General features: G+C 34.5%; 1 protein-coding gene across 2 annotated transcripts; it reads left to right on the plus strand.

The window, feature by feature from the left end:
• The first annotated feature begins 1,656 nt into the window (after positions 1-1,656).
• LOC133689252 (protein PAT1 homolog 1-like) lies at positions 1,657-9,878 on the plus strand. Of its 2 annotated transcripts, XM_062109052.1 has the most exons (5): positions 1,657-2,111; positions 3,363-3,505; positions 4,676-4,732; positions 6,255-6,330; positions 7,113-9,878. In XM_062109052.1, exons 1-5 carry the CDS (start codon positions 2,060-2,062, stop codon positions 9,152-9,154), a joined length of 2,370 nt encoding a protein of 789 aa, XP_061965036.1. In that variant the 5' UTR covers positions 1,657-2,059; the 3' UTR covers positions 9,155-9,878. The 2 variants fall into 2 exon arrangements, with proteins under 2 accessions (XP_061965036.1, XP_061965037.1); XM_062109053.1 differs by lacking the exons at positions 1,657-2,111; positions 3,363-3,505 and adding an exon at positions 6,701-6,839.
• Positions 9,879-10,354: the final 476 nt, after the last annotated feature.

The raw sequence follows: 10,354 nt of genomic DNA on the forward strand, positions 1-10,354 counted from the left end.
TGGTCTTATTTGTTTATACGCTAGACATTATAGCGAACTAGGACTAGGCGTCTAATTCCCCTCTTAGCTTTGATTTTTTTAAAAATATAAATTAATTATAAAGATTAATTTTGTGTGTGTGTGTGTGTGTGATGTCTAACCTACCATGTATTTGATTTAAACTGAGATTATTTAAAATAAATCAAGAAAAAAGAACTTTATGATTTTTTAATAAAATATTTTTTAATTTTTATTTAGTTTACAAATAAAATTACAATATTTTTTTTATTTATATTAGTAGGTGTTATTTCTATGTAGCCCTGCTTAATTTTTTTTATGTACTTTAATTTTATTTAATTATTTTAATGTGTTGCTTTTATTATTATTATTGTTTTATTAAATAAAAATTTGACTCCAAGAGACAAAGTTATTTGATACAACCGGGTCCATGACTTGTATTTCGAGACTAGTTATCTAGATTCACATTTATTTTTTAATTTTCAATTTATGTTTTGGTTAAATATTGTTTAGCTTTTACTTGGTTCTCACATAAGATGATACAAATTTTTTTTTTCTGGTAGTAGTAAACGTTTTTTTTTGTGCAATCTTGAATAATATTTTTCACTTAAACTTTATTCATTCGCTTTCATATGCGTGTTTATTTTTATTATCATTTAATTAAATAAAAAATTAATTATAAAAATAAAATTATTAATCACAACCAAGTCCATGACTTGTGTTATGATATCAATATTTTGATTCACATTTATCTTTTAATTTTCAAATTATATTTTTTTTTCTTAGATAATTTTTGATTGATTTAATTAAATATATGCATTAACTTTTTAATTTATAATTAGGATTTTTTTGGTGTAAAAAAATATATTGAAAAAGCCTAAATATTTATTATTTTTATGTTGAAAAAAAAAACTATATCCAAACTCTTCGACAAAGTAGTAGATCTCGTAATTAGTGACTATAATGTATCTGCTTTTATCCAAACTCTTCGACTAAGTAGTAGATCTCATAATTTTAACGTGAATAGAAAAAACATTGACTCATTAGGTCAACTATAAAAAATAAAATAAAATAAAATAATGTTGTTTAATAAAAAATAATTAACGGAAATTAATCAAATAACATAATAATTCATATATTTTTTATGAGTCGGTCTTCAATTCTATAATTTTAAAATTCAATCTAAAATTAATCCAGATAAGGTTTGGATTACAAACCAAAAGAATTGACCCCAAATTTGTTTTAGAAAAAAATCAAAACACATTATTTTGATGAATTTTTTTAATAAAAAGTAATTGATAGAAACTAATCAAATAACATAATAATTCATATATCTTTTTACGGGTCGGTACACAATCTTATAATTTTAAAACTTGATTTAATATTGATTTGGGTTAAGACTCACCACTGAAAAAATCAATACCAAGTTTATTTAAAATAAAAGAATCAAAACATATTATTTTGATTTTTTTTAAATCAATGAATTGACGGCCCAGCCTTGCAAAGTTTTTAACCGAATGGATAAAATTCCTTTTCTCTTTTCTTTTAATATTTCTTCGACCAAACTGGCAGAGAACCCGGATGATCCGCCAGATGAGTCCAAGTTTTTAAACAATGCTCAAACCGCGTCTGGTAACTATGGAAAAAAGTTGGAAAAAAGCAAAACCAACTTGCAACTAATAATAATAATCTCTCTCAAACCTAACCGTATATCTCTCGAAGTGCACATGTATGTATACTCCACAAGGCAGGAAAAAGAGTCATTTCTTTTCTCCTTCGACGATGAAAAATAATCCTTCTCATTCTCTCTGTCTGCGAAAGAGGGGTTTCTTTCTCTCAAAGTAAACCCTAGCTTTCTCTTTATTTACCCCTCCATGCCATTCCCTTAAACGCTCTTCCTCTTCTTTGCATGAGTGAGTCATAAATCACTCACTTCTTTTAGGGTTTTTTTTTTCCTCTCTTTACCAGTTGAAAACGAGAAACGACGTTGTTCTCTTTTCGGAATCTAGGATTTTCTTTCCTTCTTTCTTCTTTTTATGATTGTTTGCAGGTTTTTGTAAATATGGAGCGATCTGATGGCAAGGATTTCAAAGAATTCACTGATTCTTCTTCGGGTTCTTACCTCCCCCCCTCTCTAATTGTTTGGTTTTGATTTTCTTGTGTATGATTTTATGTATTTGATGAAAGATTGATTCTTTTTGGGAATTGATTTAAGGGTTTTTGTTGTGGATGTTGAGAGATGAAATGGAATAAAAAAGAAGAGAGCTTTTGGACTTTAAAGGGAGTTTTATTGAAGCTAAAATCTTGGGATTCAAGAAAGATTGCTTTTTGTATTTACTGGTTGGGATAAATTCTTTAGATATGGGAATGTGCTTAAATTTAGTTTAGGGCTGATTTTTCGGTTTTGTGTTTGTGATGTTCGTTATTTTTTTAATCCAAAGCTCCCTTCTTTTGTTGTTTCAATGAATATTGTGCTTCGAATTTTAATGTTTTGTTGCTTTTCTTTTGCGTTTAATCTTGTAATGCAAAGCAAGATATGGTCTTTTGTGATTAAAGTTGCAAAACTGGAATAAGGTTGGTTCTGAATTGTGTGAATATTATTTTGGAGTTCATGATTTTAGGTTGGATTGGTAATGTGATAGTCAGGTACCTTGTCTTTCGATAGAATGTCTGTGATGTGATCATGTTCATGTATGCTATGGCTGAAAACATACCCAGCTTGGGGATAAATTCTTTAGATTTGGGAATATGCTTAAATTTAGTGTTTGTGAAATTTGTGGTTTTTTCTGTTTAATCAAAAGTTCTCTTCTTTTGTTGTTTCAATGAATTTTGAGCTTTGAATTTTAATGTTCTGTTGCTTTTCTTTTCTGTTTAATCTTGGGATTTTAGGTTGGATTGGTAATGTGATAGTCAGGTACCCTGTCTTTTGATAGAATGGCTGTGCTGCAATCATGTTCATGTATGCTGTGGCTGAAAACATACCCAGCTTCTGTTGTGAACTGTCTTGAACTCCTTCAGGCTCTCACATCATATCGGGTCAATGTTTAAAAACCACAAAAAAAGAAAGAACGAAAATCCTATCTTGCAGCACAATTGCTGTCAATCCGAGCTAGTTTTTAAGTAGAGTTTAAATTGGGAACTACTGGGTTTTATTGGATGTGCATTGGGGCTTCTTTTGATGCATGTTATTGTACTTGTTAGTCCTTGGCTTTTACTCCTCTGTTTAGGGTGCAATTTGGTGTTCTATCCTTGAATATGAATTCAGATAACTCAGTTTTCCTACCGCCTTATGTGGACATGTGTGTGCTCAAGCATGCACTTCTGTTAAAACTTCTTATAATTTTTTTGTTCAAACTGTCTTTCAGGTGCACTCTTTGATGCTTCACGGTACGAATTTTTTGGTCAACATGCTGTGGAAGAAGTGGAGTTGGGTGGTTTAGAAGATGAAGGTGACAATCTTGTGCTTGGACCTGCCGATGACGAGTATCGTTTGTTTGATAGAGATGAAGTAAGAATAGTTTTCTTTTTTGTGGCTCCTGTAATTCATTTGACTCTTATTCTCATCCTTACTCTTTTACTGAAAACTTTTTTTTAATTCGTGACTGCTGGATATAACCTAATTAGCTTATTGTTTAATCTGTATTATCTGTTTGATTATATGTACAATGTGTATTGTTTTGGATGCAGACATCAATTAAGGTCTTATTACTTAGATTAATTACTTTGTAGCTTGGAAACTTGAGATGATTGTCCTCACTGCGCATTCATTACTAAACCAGAAGTTTTAAGTTAATCAATCTAAGTTAAAAATAGATTAAAAGATTAATACTGAGCTAATTATGGCATTTGTAAACATAGGAGGGTAGTTATACATTTATATGTTTTGATTTTTGAGTAGTAATTATTCTTTTGAAAACATAAGAGGTTGCTGATATATAGTTTGATTTTGAGTGGTAATTATTCCTTTGGAAACATATGAGGTGCTGATATATAGTTTTAGTTTTTAATGGTGGTTTTATAAATGATCGTTAGGTGTGTATCAAATGAAGTTTCTAGGTTCTTTCTATTTTGTGGATGAAATAAAATTTATATGTGACTTGTGTAAATAAAAAAAAATCACTCATTTCATAAATAAAATTTATATATGTGACTTGTGTAAATAAAAAAAAATCACTTATTTCATAAATAAAATTTATATGTTCTTCATGTAGTCATCTTAGAAAAAGGAGCCTGTAGACCTTGTACTCTTGCAGAGGAGAATGGTCTATTCTGTGCTTAATTTGACGAAGCCTTAAGTGTAGCTGTTTGGGGTCAGCTACTTTTGTTCTTTCCTGTGTTTTTATTATTTCAGTGTCCATTCTTTATTTGTTTAACTCTTATCTGAAGAGTTATTGAGAAAGAAAGAGTTATTTTTTGGTCTTATACTTCTCTGTTCTGTTGTAGCCAGCTATTGTGCATTGTTGTTTGCTCTTATCAAAATCTAATATTTATTTAACTTCTAGTTAATGAGAAAAGAGAGATTCCTGATCAACCATTATGAAAAAGGAGTCTACCAGAATCAAACCATGAAATCATGTAGCTGAGTCATAATTAAGATGCTGCACTATTGAAACTTTGGATTGCTGTTATAATGACTGATTTTTTTTCCTGTTCTTTTTTTGTTCTCTTTTGATTTCAGGGTGTAAGTTTAGGATCTTTATCTGAAATTGATGACCTGGCAAGTACTTTTGCAAAGGTTAGATTCTTTTACTTTAACTTATACAATAATTTAATGTGTATAACATCCTATTTGATGAGTTCTACATGTTCATTTAATTCCAATGTGTTCTGTTTATTAAGACGATAAGTTTAGTCATTACACATTTGCTACAAGGTTAATTGTTACTTGGATATCAGAATCACAAAAGTTAGCTTGTAAACATGTTTGTTAAGAGCTTAAAAAAACTGCATATTATTGGGCTCCATAGGGTTAATTGGTTTTATGATGCATCTCAATTTAAAAGTATCAAAACGAAGTGTTTTACTGGGCCCCCATGGTTTTGCCTGAGTAAAAGGGAAAGATGCTATGTTATAAGTTTGAGGAAGAGAAAAAGTGGAAGGGACATTTGATCCCCTTCTATGGCGTCGATTGTTCCCTTGATCTGTGAACATATTTTGCATTATTTGTTGGTTGTATGATCCCCTGCTATGTCGTCGGTTGTTCCCTTGATCTGTGAACATATTATTTTGTATTATTTTCTTCTCAAATTGTTGATAAAAATTTAAGAATTTAGGAGAATGAGAGAAGAAAATTTTTCATGATGGAGAATAGTCATCTCCATAGAAGAATACAATAAATATAAATAAAATCAATAAAAAGAAGGTATTTTAGTGTCACCGAAAGCCAGCTGAAGACATTTTTTCAAATTCTGCAGAAGCAATGTTCCAGAGAGACTAGAGAAGGCCAAGAAAACCAATCTTTCTACCCTATACTTGACTGGGTCTTTGAATATTCTTGAATTCTGGTTCATCCAGGTCACCACAAACTTTGTAAATGTGTCAAAAGTAATCTTCTACCTTTCCAACCTTGATCACAAGCAAATCTTTCCACCCAGTGATTTTCAGTACAACCAATACACACAAGATCTGCTCTCTACCCCTTTCCAACCTTGATCGAAAGCAAATCTTTCCACCCTGCTCTGTGTTGATCTTATTAGACATATTGCCCCTATTCGATGTTAAGCACAAACATTACACCTTTTATTTCATTTTAAGTACCCCTCGTTTTCTTTGCCTTTGAATGACACCTAGCTTTCTGTCTATCAACTCTTGGTTTGGACAAGTAACTCAAAATGCTTTTGTGAAATGAGGTTTGCAAGTTAGCAGTGTGTGTATGCATTGAGGAGGTCTAAACAAGGAAGGATCTTAAATGCGTCTGAGAGAGGATGAACTGAACATACATTTTCTGTTAGATGAGTTTTGATCTCTATACCTGAAACTGCCACCATAAGCATTAGTTGGCCCAAGGAAGAAGTTTGAGATAAGCAATAATAATCAAATGCTTCCCTCAAGCAGGTTGGGCCCAAACTAGGAAGACAGGACTTGTTTTTTCTGTCATTATATCACATTCTTTTGTTAGGATTATTTTATTTCTATATGCTTCTGCTACTATTATTTCTAGTCTTCTTGATTCAGATATCTTTTCCAATCCAAGATCAAGGGATTCTTTCTAATGGTTTTTTTTTATTGACTTGTGAATTTGTTGTCCAAATGCATAGTTGAACAGAGTTGTAACCGGACCAAGAAATCCAGGAGTTATTGGTGACAGAGGATCTGGATCGTTTTCAAGGGAAAGTGAGTTCAATTAATTGTAAATATTGTTTACATTATCTTGTTGCACCAAATCAAGAAATTTCCTAGACTTGATATTCTGTAAATTTGCTTTCTGAGTCCTGATATGACCATGCAATGGTTGGGATTTAATTCTCATATAATTGTTGTCAGTGTATTTTTTAGCCAAGAAGAATATTGAATGGAAATGCCTTCATTCTTTTTTGTTTTCAGCTTGAAAGTTGAATTGGATGTTTTATCCTTGTGTTTTCTTCTCCATTACATGTACTTCACAAAGCATTTCATAAACTTTTTTATGATTTTGTTTAGTTTTTTCCACAAGCCTGATGATTGGTTAAATAGTTTTAGCAGAAGTCCTTTTCTTTGCATGCAGGTCAGAAGGCCTTTTCTTCAGTAAGAGGGAGAGTGGCTTCTTGGCTAAAATGGTTTTTTTCTTCGTTAACCATTTTGAGATTGATTTAGTTCTCATGAATTTCCGGTACATCCAGTACAATCAATTTCTGATGTGTCAGGTTGTTGTTTGTCTCCCAGTTTTTGAAATAAAAGAAGTAATAAAATATTTTGCATGCATGCATACTTCACATCACTTGCTGGTGACACGTGCAAATGATTCTGTTGTGTTTTCTGTTTTGTGAACCAAAATTTACATGATTATTTCCACCTTCCAACTTAGCATACCACAATTAACAGTTTGCAGAGTAACATATTTTTAGGTCAGCAGTACTCCTATAGGGGTGTCTAAGTATGCCTCCTGCCATAGCATCTAATACTAATTTTCTTTTCAGGTTCATCTGCTACTGATTGGGCACAAGATGGAGAGTTTGCTGGCTGGTTAGATCAACAAATGTTTTGTGCAGAAAATGATCAGGACAGCAAGAGATGGTCATCACAGCCCCAACCTTCTTCTGCTCGTTTCTCAGAATCAAAGCCATTATACAGAACTTCCTCTTATCCCCTGCAGCCGCTGCAGCAGCCTCACTTCTCAAGTGAACCAATTCCTGTACCCAAATCAAATTTCACATCTTTCCCCCCACCTGGTGCTTCACCACACCACCTCAATGTTGCTTCTCTTTCTGGTGGACTGCAGTCGCACTTGTCTGCTCCAAACCTCTCTCCTTTGTCCAACTCTAATCTTCATCTGGCTGGTTTACAGCACGGGTTACATTATGGTGGAAATCTGCCCCAGATCATGTCTCCTGGCCTTTCTTTTAATAATAGGCCACAAAAGCATTGGCTTAATCATGCTGGTCTATTACATGTAGATCAGTCTAGGCTCTTAGAGAGTATATTGCAACAACAACTATCGCATCAAAATGGCCTAATGTCTGCCCATTTGATGTCACCACAGCAGCAATTGCAACAGCAGAGACTGCACTCTTCACTTCAACCATCACTGGCACATTTTGCAGCAATGCAGTCTCAACTCTTTAATTCCCATCCTTCATCATTGCATATCAGGGATCAAAAACATAAGTCATCCTCTCAAAGAAACCGGCGCTTTTCGCAAGGGTCTGACACTAATAGTCAGAAAAGTGATAGTGGCTGGGTGCAATTCCGATCCAAGCATATGACAGCTGATGAAATAGAGAGTATACTGAAAATGCAGCATGCTGCCACTCATAGCACTGACCCATATATAGATGATTACTACCACCAAGCTTCTCTTGCTAAGAAATCTACTGGGTCAAGAATTAAACAGAATTTCTGCCCATCTCACATGAAGGAGCTCCCTTCTCGATCTCGTAACAGTGCAGACCAGCATTCTCATCTCCATTTTGATGCTCTTGGGAAGATTCCTCTCCCACCCATACGGAAACCTCGTCCCCTTCTTGAAGTTGATTCTCCTAATTCTGGTGATGGAAACTCTGAACAAATCTCTGAGAGGCCTTTGGAACAGGAACCTATGCTTGCAGCTAGAATCACTATTGAAGATAGCTTATCTCTTCTTCTTGATGTAGATGATATTGATCGTTTCCTGCAGTGTAATCAGTCCCAGGATGGTGGGGCTCAGCTCAGGCGTAGGCGGCAGAACTTGCTTGAAGGCTTGGCAGCATCACTCCAGCTTGTTGACCCACTTGGCCAAACTGGCCAATCTGTTGGACTGGCCTCGAAGGATGACATTGTGTTCCTGCGGTTAGTATCTCTTCCCAAGGGTCAAAAGCTTATCTGCAAGTTTCTTCAGCTCCTATTCCCTGGCAATGAACTCACCCGTGTTGTCTGCATGGCTATTTTCCGTCATTTGAGATTTTTGTTTGGTGGCATTCCCTTGGATACGGATGCAGCTGACACGACTACAAATCTCACAAAGACAGTTTCTGCATGTGTAAATGGCATGGATCTTCATGCATTGAGTGCTTGCCTGGTTGCAGTAGTTTGTTCTTCAGAGCAGCCACCTTTTCGGCCTCTTGGTAGTCCTGCTGGGGATGGGGCCACAGTTATTTTGAAATGTCTTCTTGAAAGAGCTAGTAAACTATTACACGGACCTCAAGCTTCTGCCAACTGTGCTATGCCCAATTTTGCTCTTTGGCAGGCATCATTTGATGAATTTTTTGATCTTCTTACGAAGTACTGCCTGATTAAATATGACACCATACTGCATTCAGTCTATGCAAAGACACCACCTAGTACAGAAGGCATTGATTTGGAGGTGCGTGCAGCTACAAAACAAGAAATGCCTGTTGAGCTTTTACGAGCTTGCCTTCCTCATACGAATGAACGCCAGATGGAGCTCTTAAGACATTTTGGGCAGCAACGCAATACCAGCACTGGGCTGAGTGCACATCCAGGGAATAGTGGCCACATAAACTCTGAATCAGTGAGGAGTTGAGCGAGGAAAGAATTAAAGATACTGCAACTGGATGACCATTCTGTGTATATCAAGCACAACGCTTATTTGGATACTGAAATGGTACTAATGTGCTTTGGAGCTTGGGAGTGGCAGAGATTCACCTTTATTGTGAGTCTGGTTTTACAAGGGTTCATCTTTATCTGTTTAATATTTTCCTTTAAAAGATTATCAACCACTCTAATCTCATTAAACCTAAAGTCATATGCATAAATTTGTATCATGATGGAAAATATACATGGGAGATGGTGACTGGGATGTCCTTTTTAATTTTATATTCTTCCGAGGAGCTTTATTTTGATGCTCTATGTTGTAATTCCTGGCAAACAAAAGCTAAAGCTTAGGGGATAGATTGTACAGGATAAACACTCCCTTTTGTTTTGATCTGTCTTGTTCATTGGAAGTCAAGGAAGTTGTAGTGAAGAGGGTTGTCCAATGTTCAGGACCATCAAGCTGGATGTACTTGTTGGAGCATGTATCAGTCAGAACTGACATACAAATTCTGTAATAAATTGCAAATGTTGGAGGTGCAAGAAATGTTCTGTCAGATTAAGGGAACTGGGAGTCCTGAAGTAAATGTAGTCAATTTCTCTCTCATTTGTGAGAAACTGTTAGATAGACTTAGTTTACCACATTATGGATTCTGTGTCTTGTGTTTATTGGCTTCAAGTGGCGGTGGAATCCTTCACAGGCAGAATTCTTTTTATATTGGGGTTTCAGTTTATGTTTCCTCACCATGACTTGTTTGCTTCTCTTTCATTTGCAGAATTTCTGTTTGTTTAAACAGAAATTCGAGCCTTAAACCTGTTTAAGTCGATAAAAAAGGTTGTTCTCGTAGTTAAGTAGATATGTTTATATTTTAAACCTTGCGATCATTTTTTCAGAAAAATATTTTTCTCCATTTCCAAAACAAAATAATACTGGAAAATAAGTTTTAAAAGAGATTTTAAAAATATTTGGGCTCAGTCAATATTTGCCACCAAACCCCACGCAAGTATCAAGATGCTGAAGAATTTGGTATCTCCTTGCCAGATAGTAGCCATACCCACTGAGCTCTTATGGCCTCGTATAATAGCAATCACAACATTAGATGCTGCTGTACATGGTTCACCAGCATTAGATTTGTTAATTATTTTATACCAGGTGCAGAATATGAACATAAATAATAGCATAATGAAGGAA

This window comes from Populus nigra, chromosome 3, assembly GCF_951802175.1.
Source record: "Populus nigra chromosome 3, ddPopNigr1.1, whole genome shotgun sequence".
Taxonomy (NCBI): domain Eukaryota; kingdom Viridiplantae; phylum Streptophyta; class Magnoliopsida; order Malpighiales; family Salicaceae; genus Populus; species Populus nigra.